This window comes from Miniopterus schreibersii (assembly GCF_964146895.1).
Source record: "Miniopterus schreibersii genome assembly, chromosome: 1".
Lineage (NCBI taxonomy): Eukaryota > Metazoa > Chordata > Mammalia > Chiroptera > Miniopteridae > Miniopterus > Miniopterus schreibersii.
This window is the reverse complement of record NC_138101.1, coordinates 24,010,963-24,032,120: the sequence shown is the minus strand read 5'-3', so window position 1 is coordinate 24,032,120 and position 21,158 is coordinate 24,010,963. Positions and strand designations below refer to the sequence as shown.

Below are 21,158 nucleotides of genomic sequence, written 5' to 3'. Positions count from 1 at the left end.
CTCCTGCTGTGTCTCAGGTCCTATGCAGAGTCAAGGATGTAGACTGAATTCTGACCACCCAAGTTCACATCCTGATCCTACTGGTGCCCTTGAACAAGTTGCACAGTGTCTCTCCCTGCCTGTCCTCATTTGCTAGAATGTGGACATCATAGGAAGGTTGTGAAGATTAAGTGAGTTCTGTTTTTAAAGGGTTTAGAGTAGTGTTTGGACACAGTAGGCTCACAGAGAATGTTAGCTCTGGTGTCTCTCATTTAATCTTCCTGACAGATTTGAGAAGCTGTGATTGACATTACTGTTCCAAAGTTGGTGGAATTTAGGCAAAACAGCTAATAAGTAACTTGCCCCAAAGTATACAACCAGTAAACATGGGAGCTGGAGGTAAAGCCTCACTCAGCCTGGTTATAAATTAGGTGCTGCTCACATTACCTCCTATAGACTGTAACAACTTCAGAAAAGAAGTGCTTTTAGAGCACAAGATATCTTTGCTATTTGTCTTCTGATTTTTTCTTCTTTTCTTTCTTGTTTTGTTAAGGTAGGAAGAACAGGTGCAATTAAACTGACTTGAGGAAAGTTAGCATGGGGGGAACCGTTTTGCACATTCATGAAGCTGGCATCCCCCCAAGCTCATCCAGTTGGCTTCCTGTTGCCAGTGACACCGATATATTAAAAGTATGATCCTGATTGAATCTTGTGCGCCAAGCTGCTGGACTTCGGGGATAAACTAGAGTGTGATGACTGTATGAATCCAGAATCCGAAAGTTCAGTCCTGTCTGTCAGCAGCTTCACTTTCCAATGTGAAGTTCATTGAATTTCATGTATAAAACCTGTGGCCTGTATGCATTTTACTGCCCTACCGTATTTACCACAAATATTTCAAGTTAAAGAAACACATAATATTTAACACTTAAATATATGTGGGTTATTTTCCATTTAGTTGAATTTGAAGGCAAACCTATAATGTAATAACTGTTTCATTAAAGATAATTGGATGATGGCTGTAGATCTACTTGCTTAAATATATTAATACAAATAGTTTACAGAGGTAAAATCATTTCCTAGCCAGTAGCCACTTACTCCAAAATTAATATGGTTTTGTTGTTATTGCCAAGTACCATAAGCTAGTACCGTTAACCTTACAGATTAATTCTATTAAAACTCTATCATTGGAGGTAAAAATAATCTGTTTATCTCAGCAACCACATAGCCTAAGATACGGTTATTTTCCAAAACTATATATTTTCATACCCATTTTTTCCCTAATGTTTATTGTGGAAAAATTCAAATATAAACAAAAGTAGACAAATGCATTCATCTACTCACTTCAGTAATATGCTCTCAATGCCAATTTCAACTCATCTCTATCTTTCCCTCTCTGTTATTTTGAAGTAAATTCCAGATAACATATTTGTTTTCCTAACTACTTAATGCAGTTCCACGTAATCCTTTCTGATCATTTTTTCCTAAGTTAATGCTGGTGAGGGTAATTCTCCAGAAAAGCTACCTTAAAGTGCCCTGTGCTCAGCCATTTCACTGTGAGCTTTGGTGTTATAATGTCATCAGGTAGTTCTGTTTTCTGGTCTCCTTTACCTTCTCATCTCACTCAGGTGTGTAATTCTGTGTGGAACGGGTGGGGCCTGTTCACTCTGCCACAGCTGGGCTCCCGGCAGCATCCTCCCGGGTGGGGCTGCACAGCAGGGAGATAGATTGCCTCCAAATTAGTGTTAGTCTTCAGTTTGACAGGTAATTTATTTATGCCAGTGAGGCAGCCGGTTCAGAGAAGGTTTGGAGCTCCCCTTTGTAATTGCCTCGGGAAATACTATGAGCCCCAGGGAAAAGCAATTCTCATTACTTTGGTTAAAACCACCGTCCAAGAAAATATTACTGGATTCAATCACTTGTTCATGTTCTTGAACTCTACCGGACCTGCCTCTGAATAACAAATTTATTTCTAAAAATTAAGTCTCCCTTTACGGAATTTTGATTGGAAACCAACAGCACCATTCAAAAGCAGGAGGGGCAGATCCTTTTTAAAAAAACTGCTTTACGATCGATCACACTGCCTCTTGTCTTCCTGTGTGTGCATGTGTGTAGTATGTGTCGGTGTAAAATGTATACATTTAATTTATATATGGGGTGTGTATATATTTCAGGTGGCTGGCATGGATTTTGTTCTTGTTTTTTAATTTAAATTGGATTATTTTTCAAGTTCATAATGCGTGAACATGTTACAAATTCAAAGGGTGTGAAGAGCGAGGGGTTTTCCTCCCTTCCCTGCCGCAGGCCCCTCCACTTCCCCTCCTGAAGGCAGCCAGTGTAGCCGACTTCAGCTGCACTCTCCCAGCTCGATGCACGCGTGTACTTTTTCTCTCATCTTTAGATAGAGTGAACATACTGCGCAGTCTCGTACCAGCTTTTCTTTTGACCGTGCATCCTTGAGATTTGCCCATATCCCGTGAATAGCTACTCATTTTTGGCACAGTATTCTAATATGTGGAGGCACCACCTTTTTTAAAGCAGCATCCCTGAGGGAACTTGGGTTATTTCTAATCCTTTGCTGCAAAAAAAAAAATGAATACATACAGCATTTTGCTCCAGGTGGATAATTAGTATGAATTCCTAGAACTCGAATTACTGCATCAAAGGATACGTGCATTTTAAATGTTGCTAGAAATTGCCCAATTGCCCTTTGAAGAAGCTGAACCAGTTTTCATTCTCACCGATGAGGTATGATTTAATTTTTTCTATAATCCCAAGGGCACAGAGTTGTCAAACTTTTATTTCTGTCCAATTTAAATTTCATTTCTTTCATTATGGGATGAACGTCCATTTAAAGCCAATCGTATTTCCTTCTGTATGAACTGTCTGTTCAGATCCTTCCCTTGTTGTTCCATTGCATTGCTGATCTTTTCTTACTGATTTCTGAGTTCTTTTTATCTTATGAAAATTAGCCTTCCATATAGGAGTTGGAAATAATTTTTCCCAGTTTGCCATTTTTGATTTTTGACTTTGCAGTAGTTTTTGCTCTGCGGAAATGTTTTGGCTCTATGCAGATTCACCTGTTGTTTTGTTTTCTGAATTATGTCTGTTACTTAGGCATTTTCTACTCCTAATTTATTTGTTAAATTTTCCCACATCTTCAGTACTTTTATTAGAGTGTTCATCCATCCAAAGTTTATTTTAGTTTAAGGTGAAAAGGATGGGTCCAGCTTTTTTTCCCCTTTTTTCCGATTACATTCCTGTTGACATGAATTTTGCATTTTAAAAAATGTCATAATCCATATCATCATTGCAAAAATAGCTAATACCAATTAAGCCATATACATTCTGAATTTTCTGTTAACTTTTATTGCTATGAGGACTTCAGTTTTGTATGATCAGGAAATAATTACTTACAATGTACCATAGCCTTTAAATCAAGCTGCAAGAAGCTGCAAATTATCTGATGTCGGGCTGCCTGCTTGTTGTCCTTACCTTACTGTTCCACTCCCCACCTTATTGCTTCTTGCAAAACACCATAATTTCTTTGTCTCCTGGTGAGCAAAGTGCCACTTGAAAATTTCTATGGTAAAATTTAACAAAACATCAGTGTTGGTTTGCATTTTTATTTGTGAACAGTGTGCAAATTCATGTTGTTTTGTCAACGCACTGTTTAAAGTATGACTTTTACTTTTAATGCAGTTGGTTCTATTTTGAAATGACATGCACCTCTTTGTTTCATCTGTTTACATTTACTAAAAGTGAATGTTTTGTAAGATTTTGGAGAGGGGTGGTGGGGACCCCATGCCTGAATTATCCAACACAGCCCATGTGATTAGCAGATGGCATTTATGATCTTGGAAAGGAAGCCACTTTCTGAAAGAAGAGTTCTCATGTAGCGTTATCCATGGTGGAAGCCGTCGTTGGTGAATGGATGCAGTGTCCATGTAAATACTTCAGTTGCATAGCTAGTGTTCTTTGTTGTAAATACATTTGAAATTTATATCAGTTATGGTAGCTGTGATTTATAAAATGAAAGAATTACTGTGAGATTCATAAGGCATATCTTCAGATTTATAAAGGTTTTCAGTCTGGAATTCTTTTAAAAAGAATACACCTCCATATGCAAGATGTTACTGGGAATATTCCTTGACATTTCAATTTATCTAACAAATAAGTAGGAAAGTATAACTAAGAACAATTAATGAATACATCTTAATAATAGGTGTACTAGAAGCCAGAAGATAGTGAAATCTGTGATGTCTTATTCAGTAATGAACTCTAAATCATATTTATTATGGGTTTACAAGCATAATGACTTATTTTAAAAGTTACAAGCAGATCTGGTCATGCGTGGCTCAGCTGTTGAGCATCAACCTAGGATCCAGGAGATCACGGTTCAACTCCAGGTCAGGGCACATGCCCGGGTTGCGGGCTTGATCCCCAATCGGGAGCGTGCAGGAGGCAGCCGATCAATGACGACTCTCTTATCATTGATGTTTCTATCTCTCTTCTCTCCCTTTCCCTTCCTCTCTCTGAAATCAATAAAGATATATTTTTTATAAATAAATAAATAAGTAAATAAATAAATAAATAAATGTATGTTACAAGTAGATCAGTGAGTTGCTATAGATGAACCAGGTTTACTCCATTTTTTCTCCCTTTAGGCAGAGCTCACAGTTTGGAGATGAAAAAACATTTAGTGATTCATCATTGCTGGAAAATCTCCAAAATAATCATGTAAGTGACATAAAACCATTATATTTTAATAAATGAGTGCAAACTAATAAGCATTTCTCTGACTTATCTTCCATGTTTATATATTTTCTTTAGTTTTAGGATTACTTGTAATAATTTTCAAAATCTATTGCTGATTTTTTTACTTGGTCCCCATGAATTCATGGTTATTAGATATTTAGTTTTAATATTATCATTATCAGTATTCTATCTTTTCAAAATGTTTTATGTTAAATAACATTAGAACCCTGTTTGTTTGAAACAACTCGCTGTTAGCAACTTGAAAATATCTATAGAAATGAATTACCTGTTCAAAATGATAGGGCCAGAGCCAGGTCTATACAGTAAGAGCCATGGGCATCTTTATCAAGATATTGACACTTAATACCATTTCACCAGATCAAGTAATAGGATTTCCTGGAGTTTAAACCTGAGCACTTTTCCTCTCGGTTGCCTCCAGCTCAGTCCGTGGGCACCTGGGCTCATGCCCGTCACCCTAAGCGTGTCCTCTGAGGTGCAGCTGGACCTTGTCCTGTGCCGGGCGGGCTCTAGCAGCGTGTCCCTGGGGGTATTTTGTGCCCTTTTTTCTCAGGAGAGCCTTGGACAGAGCGTTAGCTTCGGGTCTCTGGGACCTAGACCTCGACCTCTTCCTCTCGAGTCCCCAGGTTCAGTAGGTTACACCGTCGCCCGTCTCACTACTCCTTCTGGGAGCCTAAGGGTTGCTTTCACCGCCCCCCCTTGCCCCCTCCAGATCAGCAGCCCCCAGCCCTCGTGGGTGCTGCCGGCCAGGGTGCTCCCTGGAGCCGAGCTCACTGGTGCTCTCGCCCCTACCCGGCGCCTTCAGCGGCTGGGGTGCGAGGCCCCGATTGCTCCCCGGCTGCCCCCTGGCTGCTCCCTGGCACTCTGTCTCCCGCCTCGCCCCCTGCAGCTCTTGCTGCACCCGACGGGCCGCAGGGATGCGAGTGGGGGTCACGTCCACCGCTTCCCTGTTTAGACGCGCTCTCTGGCTTCCCTCTTAGCTCACAGCTGCACCATCTGGGCCCCGCCTGTCGCCAGCCTCTCTCGGAGCCACTCTCCCCCTTTCTCGGGCCACAGCAGCTCCCCTTCACGCTCCGCTCTTTCCTCCGTTGGGGCCTTTCAGTCTGGTTAGGGGCCCTTCAGTCTGCTCAGTGTCTCCTGAGACTGAAGCTCAGCAGCCTCACCTCAGCGGCCTCAGAGCAGCCCGGCCTCGCCCCGCCACGTCCCGCAGCCCTTCCTGTCTGCACGCTACTCTGGCCTGTTCCTCGCGCTCCGCAGGTCCCAGCTGCCCACGGCAGGGCCCCGTCTCCGCGGCTACTCTTGTAGCCTGAGCACAGTTCTTTCAAATAATGTTTGATTTCGTCTTTCAGTCACTGCACTTCTTTCTCGTTTTGTTTTCTTTTTCGCCCCGCAGCGTAGAGAAGCGTTTTTCCTCTATTAATTTGAATGGCATTTGTCGTCATCAGGAGCCAGATAGGCCGACGTTTATGAGACCAGGGGCTTCTCTCCTACGAACTCTAAGCTCTGTGCGGAAAGGGTTCACTAGGGTGCCCTCCCCAGGCCCTGGGAGTCCCTTGGACATAGGGGTTGCTCAATCCTTTCTTTTTTCGGTAAAACGTGTCAGGTTAAGTTTGCCGTGCTTGGAGAGAGGGGCAACCAGGCAATACCCAGGAGTCCCCTGCCACCATCACCCCGACCCAAAATAGTCACTAAAATTGAAATCTGATCAGGAATTAGAACAGGTAAACGAAGGTTTGAGGATTTCCCTTCTGTGTTCTAAGCACAGTATTCGACTGTCTCCGCCTTTTTTACTGTACTGTGCTTGACAACACAGAGTTGTCTTGTATAAATGTTTAGAAATAAATGAGAGAGTGCAAGAAGGAATGATTTAGTTAAAAGTATTTTCTCTTCATAATGATGTTGTCTCCTTAGCTGTAACCTCACGCCCTCCGTGTTTGACAGCGACGCTCCTGTAGGCATGAAGGACTATGGCTGTTAGTGTCAAGATGTGTAAGTGGAAAGGTCTAACGTAGGTTTATTTCTTACAGCCAACCGCGCCTGTAATATGCGAATTTCTCACCATGATGGCAGTCTGTCACACGGCAGTACCAGAGCGAGAAGGCGACAAGATTATTTATCAGGCAGCATCCCCAGGTACAAATGACGCCCTTGCGATGCATTGTATTCAGAGGAAAATTGGTCTGAAATTTGAGATTATCAAGAAAAAAATCAATTTAATTTGAAAAAGCAAAATGACCAACTTCTGTTTTTTAGGTAAAAAAAAATGTATTTACTAATTAGAAAAACCTTGGCTTTCAGAATTAGATATATCTATATATTAAAATATAAAACTTTGTATATATAATTTTGGTAGATGATATAACTTATATGGAAATTTGAATAACAAAATTCACACAAGTGAAAAGTACTTTTTTTATGCACATGGGAAGTTCCTTCTTCTTTACAAAATAACTTAGTCAAAACTGGTTTTGCACATAAGCAGACAGGAAAAGGAAGATCTGTGTGCCTAACTAGTGTGCATTTTAGGACACCAGTTTTGCCTTCCTCTCTTGGGAATCATAATCAAGGAGCTTGTGTATTTATTTGGATTAGGACAGTTTACACATTTGAAGGGATTCCATGAAATTATATCTTAGCACAGTTAGCAGTATTTAATACTTGGGCTTGTTTAACCTATTTTCAATGTAAAATGGAGTAAGTAGTCAATTCAATTATTGTAAGATTTTAGGAAAGAAGGAACAGACTTTGGAGAACTTTGTTAAGCATTTTAAACTATATTCTAAACCATTACCTGTGACCTTGTAGAACGTACCAAATTCCTTCTAAGTATAAGATATGTTACAGCTCACATTGTGGGGAGAGAACGTTCTCTTATCCCACACCCTTCCCTCAGCAACGAGAAGGTTTGAGATGACATGGTGATGGCAGTGACTAATACATGATAAAATAAAGCATCAGTTCATTTATATCCATTTAAATTGAATTCTCAATTACTAGTATTACTTTTTCTACAGTTGACGTTTGGGGAGGAAAAACATAGAATGTAAGAAGGCAGCTTTGTGTCACTCATTTTGAGAAAGGTTTTCTAGAAAATCCGCTGGGCCAAAGGCTACATGCACATTTTCCTCCTGGCATCTGAATAAGACTGAGAGGTGATCTTCAGAAACCGCGCTCGAGGGTCTGTTCCTATCTCGGACTCTTGATTATACTGCTCAGTCCTTGGGTATTGTCACAGAATTTTAAAAGACATGGATTTCAATAACAGGAGTCAGAATAAAAAGAATTTTAATTCTTTAAAGGTTCAACAGCACATGTGTTACAGTAATGTATTTCTCTTGTATTGGGGATGATTTTTATTTCACCATGTGTTTGCTTTCACCTGCTTTCCCAAAACAGATGAGGGAGCCTTGGTCAGAGCAGCCAAGCAATTGAATTTTGTTTTCACTGGAAGAACACCTGACTCAGTGATTATAGATTCGGTAAGTTATTTATTTTTAAGTCTTTTTTTTTTTCATCAAAGTAAACATATGTGTAGTTTCAAAGATTAAGTAATACCAAAGTCTTGTTATAAAATAGAAGTTCCCTACTCCCATTCTCCTTTCCAGAAGAAATCACTTTCTGTTCTTTTATCTCTTTCTTTGGGCATTTATACATCTTATATTTTCAGAAAATATATGAGATTAATGATATATGTTTTGATTCTTCCATTTTAGACATGTTTGCTGACTTTCTACTTTACTATGTTAAATGAGGACTTATCTCTCCTGACCACCATCCCTTCTCAATATTATTATAATTATATTACAATTTTTGGTTAAACAAGTATTCAGGCCCAGTTTTTTAAATGGGCAGAAGACTTAAACATTTCTCAAAAGAAGACATATGAATGGGCCATGAACACATGAAAAAATACTGTTAGTCATCAAGGAAATGCGAATTAAAATCACAATAATGTACCGCTACATACCACCAAAAGGGGTAAAATTAAAAACACGGCACCAAATGTTAATGAGAACATAGAGCAAGCGGAGCATCCAGGTATTTCTAGTAGGTGTGTAAGATGATGCAGTCCCTTTGGAAAGCCTTTTAGAGTGTTCTCATGCAGGTAAACTTGCACCTGACCCAGGAATTGTACTCACAGTAACGCAGGAAAAATGAAAGCTTATCCCCACAAAACGATGTCTCATGGAATGTTAGCAGCTTTATTCCTGGTCGCCAAAAACCGGAAACAAACCAAATGTCCATCAGTAGGACAAAGGATAAACAGATTGTGATATACTCATACAATAGAATATCTAAACAGTAAAGAGGAATGAATTATTGATTCATCAATAGCATGGATAAATCTCAGAATCATTCTGTTGAGGAAGAAAACAGGCACAAAGGAGTGGTACTCTTTAGTGTCATTTATATGCAGCTCAAAATCAGGCTTAGTGATCTGTGGTGATAGAATTCAGAACAGTGGTTGCCTCAGGGTCAGGGAGGAGATTGGAAAAAGGCACAAAGGAATTTATGGAGTGATAAGAATAGTCTGTATCTTGATGGGGAGGGGGTTGCACCAAGTATGCCTTTGTCAAACTATACAAGTTTCAGTGAACTGTGTATGCATTTAATGAATATGTACTTTATTGTATATGAATTATATCTCATTAAAAAATCATTATTTAGTGTTTATATTATTATGCCTGTGGCAATATTCATAGGTAAATGTTGTATTCAGTAATTATTTTCTTGTTTTAATTTTATGTTTCCTGACATAAAATTATTTTCTGAAAATATCTTTTATTTCCTAAAGATAAATTTCTGTATTTTTCAATGCTTAATTTTCCTTCTACATATTACTAATTGTCTCCATGCCTTCTTAGTATACTTTTATCAGATAATCTGTCAGCAATTCTTTTCTTCAGATATCCTTCTCAAAGTCCTCCCTTCTCCTTGGTCTGGGCCAGTTTTGTTCTAATCCTGCATCTAGGGCATTTGAAATTTCTTTAGATTTCCTCCTGTTTAGGACTATTTCCTGTATCTCAAATCTTCTTTTCTAGTGAACTCCCTTACTTCGATGGAACACATATCCTATGAGTTTCATCACGTTAAAAAGTTGCCACAGAAGCAAAGGACAGCCCTCAGCAAGCCCAGCTCCTGACTCTCAGGGCTCTCAGGTGTCCTGGTTGACAGTTCACAGTCTTACAGTTGTCACCCTGGAATCATTGCCCTGTCTTCCTGGGGACTTTCTTTACCTTTACCCTACATTAGGTCTTCTGTTTCCCATATCCCATGTCTTCCTTGTTCTTGGTTTACTCTCTTGTTTTGGGGGAATACTTTCTTTAATGGCTTCTCGAGAAAAGATAGATGCGGAATGATTGATTGATTGATTTACTTTCTTAGTCCTTTGAAGTCTAAACATTACTTATCCCCCTGTTATGCTTAGTAACTGATAGTCTGGCTGAAAATAGAATTCCAGGGTGGAAGTCATTTCCCTGAGGAATTTCGACCGCCCCGCTGTCTTCTGGCTCCCAGGGCACCTGAGAAGTCAGAGTCCGCTGGGCGCCCCGTCTTCTGTGACTTGCCCCACACCCCCTCTGAAGGCTGTAGGATCTTCTCTGTCCTAAGAGTTTTGAAATGTTATGATCGTGTGCTTTAGTGAAGTACTTTAACCCGTTATCCCAATCACTGGGTGGACCATTTTTCAAAATTTTATATGCTGTCCTTCAGTTCTGGAAAATGTTCCGGAATGATTCCATTTTCCTTCCCTCTTTTTGCTCTGCGCTCTCTCTAGAATTCTTGGACTGACCTTTTAACTTTTCTCTCCGTCTTTTTAGGTCTTTGCCTTTTTGTTCTACTTTTTGGAAGTTTTCCTCACCTTTGTCTTCTTCCCCTTCTATTGATTTTTTATTTTATTTTTACTATCATGTTTTTGATTTCCAGTTTTTTGTCCTGTCAATATTTCTTTTTTAACAGTATCCTATTTTTGTGTCATACTTACTTATGTTACTTCTCTGAGGAATAATGATAATTTTTTGAAGTTTTTATTTAAAAAGAAATTTACCCAAAAAATAAAAATAAAGAAATTTACAGTTGTAACAATTTAATTAAACAATAGTTTTTACCACAGTATAAAATGGTGAAACTCTCACTGCAGTTGGCATGCTTCACCAAAATTAAACATTGACTTTCCAATGTTCTTTTCCAAAGTCTCTCACTTTCTACTTAGGAGAAATGAACAGCGTTTGCTTACTGCGTCCCTTGTCTATGGTACATGATAGGCTGTACCAGGTCTTTGACCAGAGATGCAATATGTGGAATAGTAAGGCCAGTCTCCCCACAAGCCAGCTTATCGCTTCTAGCACTTCCTTTGCGAGTCCCATTAAAAAGCATAAACTGGCTAACGCAGCAATATTTTCAAGGGGGTAAAACACTGCAACAAGTTTTATGCCATCAGGAAGCCACAGCAGTGCAGTTTCCATGACAGAACAGAAAGTGCCACCTGTGAAGCATATGACAAGCACTTGAGCCTGGTGTTGAAACCAAGTGGAGAAGCATCCAGAACCTGCTCACAGCCTCCCCCCATGCCCCCCAGGGGCCCCAGGACTCCATGGGCCAGCACCCAGGGTTGTGTTTGAATTCTCTTTCCTGCAGACTGCCGTTCCCTGTTTGTTCCGGGCATCCGTGCTCCGTGTTAGGGGCTTTCCTTAGATGTTATTAATCTTTGGATTCTCGTGGTTCCGAGTGAGGAACGGGAGTGCTGATGTGGCACCTCTGAGCATGTGGGGGTGTCAGACGAGCTTCACGGTGGGGTAGTGGAGTGGGATTAGTTTACGAATCAGGTTGGTCCCAGCTTTTCCGTGGCTGCTGTGGCATTTGACCTTCCTGTGTCTACTAAGTAAGATACTACTCATTGATCTCTTTTCAAGTTTTTGATGCTGTTGTCTTTTTTCTTATTTTCCTACCATTAGAAGTTTCTTTAGTGGGGACTTTGGGAAGGATGGCAGTTAAATGTGAATGTTCAGGTTCTGGCCAGGTACCTCAGCTGGTTCAGGCGTCGTCCCAATACCCCAGTGTTACTGGTTCAATCCCCAGTCAGGGCACATACGAGAAGCAGCCGGTGAATGCGTAAATAAGTGGAACAACAAACTGATGTTCTCTTTCTGTCTCTCTCTTCCTTCCTCTCTCTCTCGAAAAGTCAGTCAGTCAATAATGTGAATGTTCAGTCTTCCATCTTAACCTGAAAGTAAGTTCAGTAAGAGATGACATATTTCAAAAGGGACGATTTGTTGGTGTTGACATTTTTTTTTACATTAAAATTTCATGACTAAGGTTTATTCCCAAGCAGCCAAAGATACTTCAAACTTTATGTAATCATGCCTTCCTTTTTTTCATAGCTGGGGCAAGAAGAGAGATATGAATTACTCAATGTCCTGGAGTTCACCAGGTAAAACATATGCTCTGTGTTCTGTGTGCATGAGATAAATTTCTATCTATTGTTATTTTTCCCTTTTAAATAAGTAAGAAAGTATGCTTTATTTTATTTAGCTAAATTTATTTAGACAAAATGTTAAATTAAAATCTTCAGTACAGTTTTACATTTTCATAGCTGTATATAAATCAGAAACAGCTTCCTTCAGAATGTTGCAAGATAGGACTCCTGGAGATAGTGTAAAACTATTTTTCAACATGACTGTCTGCATCACAGTCATGGGGTATAGGACCAGGAGTCTTGTGGCTAATGATGTGCGAACATTGTTAAACTTAGACGGACCAAGATTTATGTGGAGTGAAGATGGATCAGAGTTAACCCACTATTCTAATTATGTGCTCATTATATCTAATTGTCTTCGGGATTCCAGGAAACATATCCATCACTCTGTTAGGTATAAAATCAGTTACCATCTAGTGGGAAAGAGCAGAAAGCAAGAGATTGTTCTGTTTACTTCATTTCTTAGAGTCAAATAATAAACACCTTCTGGTATAATCGGTGATGTCTCTGAGTTGTCGGCTTTTTATTCCCACGTGACTATGCAGTTTCCCAGCTGACCTGCATTCTTGGGGCAGATAGTCTTCAGCTACAGAAAGGAGGGTCTTTAAATGTTGCATCGCCATTCACAGGACACTTAAGAGTTTCTTTAAGGCCACAGGCAGGAAGCAGTGCTGCTGTTCAGAGGAAATAGGCACCCACCTTCTTCCTTGAACTCCCTCCTACATCGGGCAAGCGTGGGCACTGCCTGGAAAGGGCATTTCGTGTTCTCTGCCAGCTTTGGGTGCTGTGTTGGTTGGGAATGACCACATGCCAGTGGTTAATATCGAAAGTATGGAGTCTGTCTAATTTATTATGTAAACAGTGCTGTCTTTACTTGTATGTGCTGAAACGCTCAAGGGAAAATGCTAAGAACTTAGATGATTAACTAACTGTGACAGAGTATTCCCAAAGCGTGTCCCCATGTCTTTTTTTTCATGTCAGAGTGACTGTTTTTCCTAAGCCTCCCTGTATTATATCTATAAAATATTACAAATAGCATATCAATTAGCATGTGGATATGTCTGTTTATTGACATACACTTATAAGCCCTGTGCTAAATGATAAGAGCCAGGAAGAAACCTAAAGCAAGGTTGGGAGTTGAAGCTTTTTCTGGATGCTGTGATGGGGGTGGACAGACTCTGTGAAAGACATTAGTGGTTTAGACTCGGATGATGGTAGTGAAAATAAAGTGAAGTTGATAGAATCCAGGTACCTTGAGGGATGTCAGGGGGCCTTTGGGATGGATTGGATGTGGAAGGGGAAAGGAGGGAGGGGTTAGAGTCTCTGGCATGAATAGCTGAGTAGATAGAGATACTGTTTACACAGATGGCAGGTACATGAGCAGGATAGATGTGGAGGGCGAGATGTTTGAGTTGAGTTCTAGATGCCTGTGAGATATACAAATGGAGGTGTCAGAGGTAGGCAGTTAGGTATGATAGCCTGGAGCATAAAAGAGAAGCCTATGAATGAAATAGAAATTCTGGCTCGGCCGGCATGGCTCAGTGTTGAGCATTGACCTAGGATCCAGGAGATCGAAGTTCAATTCCCGGTCAGGGCACATGCCTGGGTTATGGACTCACCCCCCAGTAGGGGGCGTGCAGGAGGCAGCCGATCAATGACCCTCGTCATTGATGTTTCTCTCTCTCCCTCTCCCTTCCTCTCTGAAATCAATATATATATGTATGTATAAATTCTGTAGTTGTGGGCCTGTAAATGGTACCAAAAGCCATGAAGATGAATTGGGTCTCCTGGATATCAGACACAGTGAGGGAGACAAGAAAGGCTGGGGACTGAGCCATGAGTAACTCCAACTTTTAAGGGTTGATTGGAAAGAAGACTCTGCAGAGAGGCTGCTCTGCGGTTAGAGAAGCAGAGGGTCCTGGCCCAGGGCCAAGAGAAGAGGGTGATTTCGGGGAGATGGTGGTGACCCTGTGAGAGGCGGCGGCAGAGTCGGGTGGGGGAAGGTTGAGGGGCGTGTTGGACTGGGCCTGTCCGCAGCAGGGGGGAGTGCAGGCGCTGGGTGGGTCGGTGTGGGGCAGTTGTTTTTAACAGCTCAGCTGCTGGAAGGGGCTGTGGCTCAGCGGGGCGGGCTGTGTGGGGGAGTTTTGCAGGGGGGACACTAGACTGTGGATAGCTATGGTGAGAAGCCTGCGCCCCGGGGGGCAGAGCACCGTAACCTCAGGGTGCGCTCACCAGGGAGCGGGGTGAGGGAGGGCTCACAGCGCAAGCAAAGGGAGAAGAAATAGTGTCTCCTTTGTGTCAAGAAAGGAGACAGCGAGGAGGCTGCACAGTAGGTGAGTGTGTAGGTTTCGATGGCAGAGAGAGTGGGGATTTCTTTGCCTGAGGCGTCCATCAGGTGAGCCGCCAAATCCAAAGGCCTGGAGAGACGGGCGCTGGAGACGAGCGGAGGCGGTGCCGCGGTGCGGAGCCGGCCGGCAGGCGCAGCGGTGGCGGGCAGTGCGAGCGGGCGGCTGACGCTGGCATCGCGTGTTTGCTAAGCGCGGTGGCCGGGTGCTTTTCCCCAGCAACGTCCACTCTCTCTGATGTACCACAGAGGGGCTTCCCATGGCCCCAAACCCATCTTCTTGCTCCGTCATCAAAGCTGGGTTAAGAAAGGCGTGAACCAAGAAGGGCCGAGATAGAAGGAAGTCTTCCCTTTGGGGACAGCATGGGTGGCCCTGGGAGCAGCACGCTAAGTGAAATAAGCCAGTCAGAGGAAGACAAGTGTCGCAGGATTTCACTTATATGTGGAATCTAATGAACAAAATAAAGTAACAAAATAGAACCAGCCTCATAGACACAGAGAACAGACTGACAGAGGGGAGGAGGTAGGGGAGCTGGGGGAAAAGGTGAAGGGATTAAGAAAAAAAAGAAAAAAGAACAGGAAAGGGAAAAACAGTCCTCATAGAGAGACAATAGTATAGTGATTACCAGAGGGAAAGGGGGTGGGGAAAGGTAGGAGAGGGGAAGGGGGATAAGTGATGACGGAAGGAGACTTGGTCTGGGGTGGTGAACACACAATACACTATACAGATGATGTGTTATAGAACTGTACCCCTGAAACCTACATAATTTTATTAACCAATGTCACCCCAATAAATTCAATAAATAGAAAACCATAAGGGCTGAGAGAGAATACACAGACGTCATGACAAAGCAAGGGGCCCAATCAGATGTGTTCCTAAGAAACAGGGATGGAGATCAGAGGTACTAATACAGTCATTCGTCACTTAACAATTGGGATATGTTCTAAAAATGCCTCAGTGGGAGATTTCATCTTCGTGGAAATGCTTAGGGGCCATGACGAGCCAAACAACAGGAGATTAAATCAAGCACAAGAGAAACTGAATGATCGAGAGATGCAATAAATACGAGATGCATGAGGCTGCTGGTGTAACACAGCCTGTGTTTTACAGCTAACTTTTTTTTTACTAAGTAGAAAGAGTACACTCTAAAACTAACTATAAAATTATAGTATGGCAAATGCACAAACCAGTAACATAGCCTTCTAATATCATTATCAAGCATCATGTACCGCACATAATTGTATGTGCTGTGTACTTTAACACGCCTGGCAGTGCACCTGAATCGCCACAGACACTTAAGTGATGTGTTGAGCTATGACATTACAATGGCTTCAACAGGCAATAGGATATTTCAGCTCCATTATCATCTTAGGGGACCACCGTCATATATGTGGTCCGCCATTGGCATAAACATCATTATGTGGTACATGACTATAGTGGAGATATAGATGAGAAGGGAAAACTAGGTATTTCTAGATACTTCTGGAAGAAACTCCTGGCTGTAGGCCATGACACTGCATCTGACTGCTACTTTATGTGGGACTCGTCTCAGTGTTTTAGCAGCAGAACTTTATAAGCTATGACAGATACAGACACTTGAGATGTCCTTTTATCACCTCGTTTTTGGAGAGAATGCTTTTACACGCTCGGTTCCAAATGAGGCCCACCTACCCCGTGCAGCGCTGTACCAGTGTGTTCTATCCGCTGTTATTTGCTGTCTCTTTGCTAATGCTCTGAAAGATGTTGTATGTTTGACTGAGAGTTTTTATTAAACTATATCAACAATAAAATGTTAAAATGTTTGTGCTCATTAGCTTAGCTTTGTAATATTATTAGGTGTTTTTTTTTACATGATGCCAGTGGCTTGCTAGCAATTATCGAATATCAATAGTTACGAATGCTTACGTTAGTTTTAAAGTGCTAGTGTTTGCCTTTATATATGATTGGGTATGTTCTTAAAAGTGACCATCATTTCTCTTTTTATGAACAGTTGTAGCATACAATTCATCCTAAAACATACCAGCTTGAATGTTTTTTTAAAAATCTGAACACGTTGAACCAGAACTCTCCTCTGCCCTAGTGGGTACTAACTCCTGCAGGTCTCTAGGGAGCTGTTTTGTAAATTGTTCCTCTAGGGCAGCAGATGGTACCCTAGTGCCTTGAAAAACATAAAGTAACTTTCAAAGGTACCCGACTGTACACCCAGGGGATAGTTTGTATATATGGAAGGATAAGGCTCATAATTTGGGCAAATTTATTTTTTCAGTGCGAGTATTAAAATATGTGAGGCATGACAAATGTATAGATGCACATTCTCAGTGCGGTGACACATTATGGAAAACCTTTTCTTTCAGCTCTAGGAAAAGAATGTCAGTGATTGTTCGCACCCCGTCCGGGAAGTTACGACTCTACTGCAAAGGAGCCGTAAGTTTTTATTCTTGTCTTTGCAGTTTTGATTTATGGCGGTTTCTAATGTATATGTTAAGCGTTCTGCTATGGAAATGTAACACAGATGTTTAGCATGAGGTTGCTGACATCCACTTTGGTTGGTGTTTTATAGTAATAGTGTTTGGCCTCTTCTGGTGCAATGTGGAATTCCTTCTGGGTAAATTTAGTGCTTTAAAAAAGTTTGGCCTAGGTTATTTATATAACTTAATTTTTGATATATAATATTTGAGGTTTATATTATATAAATAAGATAGAAGACACCTAAGTACAGAAAATATTTTTTAAATTGTATTAGATATGTAGTGATCCACACCAGTTTGAATTTAATTTTTTAAAGACCATTGCCGGGGGGGTGGATCACAATTACTGCTATAATTTCTTTATGTGGTGATCACTATTTGCCTTACATTGTTTTAAGTTATAACAGAATTTTTAACTCTTGGTTGGCTTTAGAATATTGGCAGGTTAGATTGGCAGAAATAGTAATATGTTTCTGTAAGGATGGCTAGTTGTGATTTGTCATTTAAAAACATGCCGTACGAATCATGCAGAAAGTCACATTCTGTCCCCTGCTTTCCTCAACACTGTAAAGAAGGTGGAAAATTCTCCTATTCTGAGCATCAGTTTCTTCCATCTGAATGCTTGGCTGCATTGCAGAATTTCATCTCCCTGGCCTTAGTATCACTTTTATTTGCTTGATTTTAATTTTTTTAAAGATTTTTCTTAGTTTTAAAATGGCCTATTTTAACTTCATTGAAAATTTCATTAGCCTCTAGGGGAAAAAAATAGAGTTCATAAGTTATACCTTTCATTCTCAGAAAGGAGCCATGAGGGGAAATTATCATTTCCTTTGCTTTGCCCCCTTCCCATTCTGCCACTGAAAAATGAAAAGAAATGCGTAATTGAGGCCGGGAATACCCATCTGTTCTGAGGTCACTGGGTTCTGCTGCTCTCAGGGGTCCTAAATCATCGTCCATTAGTCTGCTTCCAACTCAGCCCTGAGACTGGAGACCCCAAAATGGGGACTACCACTGAGAAAGTAATTGCAGGTAAATGATTTATTTTTTCCTGGTCTAATAAAACCATGAAGGCCAAATACTAAAATTCTTAAAATGTTCAACTCAAGCCAAAGAATAAGTGAAGGAACAATAGGCAGTTTGTAAAGGGGCAAAAATCAGAGAAACCTAAGTGGTGCGTAGAGTTAAAGCAGAAAGGCACTTTAAAGAGAATCCAGTGATTGGATTTCACAGGCTAAGTAAATTGAGTCTGAAAGCTGAAGTGAAACTATCAGAAATACTCAGCTCTGCCAATGCTGTGTTTGCCCAGGAGTCTCCCTTCTCTACCCACCAGCCCTCTCAGTGGATTTGGACCTGTGTCTCTCAGAGTTTGTTCTTCTGTCAGTATAGTCCCATCAAGACGCCCTCACCCCTAAAAGGTTCAGTAGTATGTGAGTTCAAGCACATCTCTATACTCCCCTTAGAGATGCACTGTGCACAGTAGCTTTTTTTTTGAATATGTTTTTATTGACTTTTTTAGAGAGAGAGGAAGGGAGAGGGAGAGAGAAAGAAACATCAGTTGGCTGCCTCCTGCACATTCCCTGCTGGGAATCGAACCTGCAACCTGAGCATGTGCCCCAACCAGGAACTGAACTGGTGACCTCTCAGTGCATGTGACAGTGCTCAACCAACTGAGTTACACTGGCCAGGGCCACAGTAGCATTTCATAAAGACTCTGAGAAGTACTGCAGCAGAGTAAGCTCTCCAGCTCTGTGCATTTCCCAGACTTTTTGAGGGCTAGACCATTCTTCTTTGTAGGGCCGGTGAGCACTGCACTGGTCTGTACAACCTTCAGAGCTGGGGGCAGATCCTGCAGCATGTGGGAGGTGAAATGTTGATAGAATATGAGATTTTAAACACTGGCGTAACTACGGATTTATTCAGAGGAATAAATAAATAGATTTATTTATTTGGACTAAAGCCTTATTTGTTGGTGTCATTAGGGAAACAGGTTATTTGGGGGAAATATTTTATGCTTTAAACCAACGCTAACAGTGATTGGTTGTTTTTATACTGATTTGCTGCTAATAACATTGCCAAAATCAACTTTATTAAACTCAGAATACTTAATACCTTCTGTTTGTTTTCCAGGACACTGTAATTTATGATCGACTGGCAGAGACTTCAAAATACAAAGAAATTACCCTAAAACATTTAGAGCAGTTTGCAACAGAAGGTGAGTGTAATATTGTAATAAAGCATGGTTAAATTTTTTTTTAAAAGCGTAGGCTATGGATATCCTGCAGGATCATTGTTATTATTTTACTTAGAGATTCCTAAAGCAAGATAGCCATTAAGGTTGATTATTTACCTTATACTATAAGCTGTTCCCACCCATTATTTTTATTTTGCTTTCCTGTATTTATTAAAATTTTAGAAGACTTTACCCCCTCGTTTTAGGGGGTACAGGGCCTATAAATCTGTCTACTTTTTTAGAATGGATACTATTTACAGTTCAAATACTTGACTTTGTATCTCAAGCAATGCAGAAGGAAAAGAAACAAGAAGGAAGGAATAGGGTATTCTAATCCGAATAAAAAACAGAAGAAATAAATAAACTTATCTAACTATTAAAATAGTTGTTCAATTTAGTTTCAATCAAGAGACTTTTTCTTAGGCCCCTGCCACATGCCTGCCTCTGTGTGAGGCCTAAGAATCCGTGGTCAACATACCCAGCCCTGCTTCTCTGTCCCACTGAAGTACACGATCCATACTACAAAACAGTGCATGGTCCAGGGAGGCGATCTCTGGGTAGATGAAAGGAAGGGAGTCATTAAACGTCAGAGTCAGTTATGCAAGAATTTGTAGAATCTTAACTCTAAACGAACGGAAGTGGCCAGAGCTGTATCTCAACCCCCATCTCACTTCTCACCCTTGTTTTCTTGGGCTAGAACTGGGGCCGGTGGCACCAAGCCTGATGTCAGAGCAAATCCTTCTTCCTCTTAATCCAAACTGTGAAAAGATAGGAATGTTTCAAAGCACTAGGCTTTGAAAAGCAAGAACATAAATAACCTCCTCCCAATTCTCCAAAAATGCGAGAGCATGGAGAGACTCGTGTCCACAGAGTTCAGAGTCCTTAAGGTGCAGCCCCAGAGGGCTCGGCAGGTGCAACTCACGCCGCGTACGGCGCAGGCTCCTGACCAGGGAGCCTCTCCCTCCTCCCTGGTTGTGATGCTGAAGACGTGCCAGCTCCTAGACAGTTCAGAGGGGCACGGCCTCCCCCTCCACCCCATTCATCCTGGCCTGGGGCTGAACAGCACTTCACGGCTGCCCCAGAGTAAGTCCCCAGCCAAGTTTCCAAAAGAGAAAAGCATGTCCTCATATGGCCCCAGAGGTTTAAGTTGTCCCAGTGATCTGGCAGTGGGCAAGCCACTGCTCTCCTGGAAGGCAGCGTCCCCCGGCACTTGATGTCCTGTCTCTGTGCTTCCTGGCCTGAGATCACTAGCACCGGGTTATCCTGAGAGGCAGGTGGACCGGAGCGAGGCCTTGTCCTTGCAGGAGCCTGGTCAGCTGCATCTGTCACGGCTCACGGGCTTTTTGCCTCTTCATTGTTCCAACCCACTGACTTTTCTGGCTGAAGGTACCCTCCAAGCAAGTTATGACATTGAAGGGCGCCGAGCACTGGGAACAGGTCCCCTCAGACAGCAGCTTCGATTGTTTTCCCTAGGGTGTTTCTGACGTTTTTGGTGTGCGTGTGTTTTTTGGCAGGAGAGTCAGTACCCTTCCCCTCCAGTTTTTTAAGGACGTTTTAGCTACAAATTACAGTAGTAAAGAGCAATAATAAATACAACCCTATATCCCAGTAAGGTGAGCCACCCAGGAAGGCAGCTCTCCCCGTAGACCTCATTGGGGTCTCTCTCTCTTCCTCCCTCTATAAGCATCTGTGATCATAGCCAATGTGATGAGCCAGCCACTGTGCTCAGTCCTGGGCTTACAGATGCGGAGTGTCCCTGCCTTCCAGGAGCTCTGAACTATTATAGGAGATCCACAAGAAAACAGTGAGACATTGTCATTCGCACCATAGCTGTGTTTTTCTGCCCCCCCCCCCCCCGGGAGGGGCGTGTCTGGGTGAGAGGAGGGTAC

At 41.7% G+C, this 21,158-nt stretch overlaps 1 protein-coding gene across 4 annotated transcripts in view; it reads left to right on the top strand.

The window, feature by feature from the left end:
• ATP8A1 (ATPase phospholipid transporting 8A1) overlaps positions 1-21,158 on the top strand; it is a 193,836-nt gene that overhangs the window by 75,068 nt on the left and 97,610 nt on the right. For all 4 annotated transcript variants that reach the window (XM_081151451.1, XM_081151453.1, XM_081151450.1 and 1 more), the window contains 6 exons: positions 4,644-4,716; positions 6,780-6,885; positions 8,149-8,231; positions 12,132-12,181; positions 16,926-16,995; positions 19,167-19,251. In XM_081151451.1, the coding sequence (XP_081007577.1) occupies positions 4,644-4,716; positions 6,780-6,885; positions 8,149-8,231; positions 12,132-12,181; positions 16,926-16,995; positions 19,167-19,251 (467 nt within the window). The remainder of the gene's footprint in view (positions 1-4,643; positions 4,717-6,779; positions 6,886-8,148; positions 8,232-12,131; positions 12,182-16,925; positions 16,996-19,166; positions 19,252-21,158) is intronic.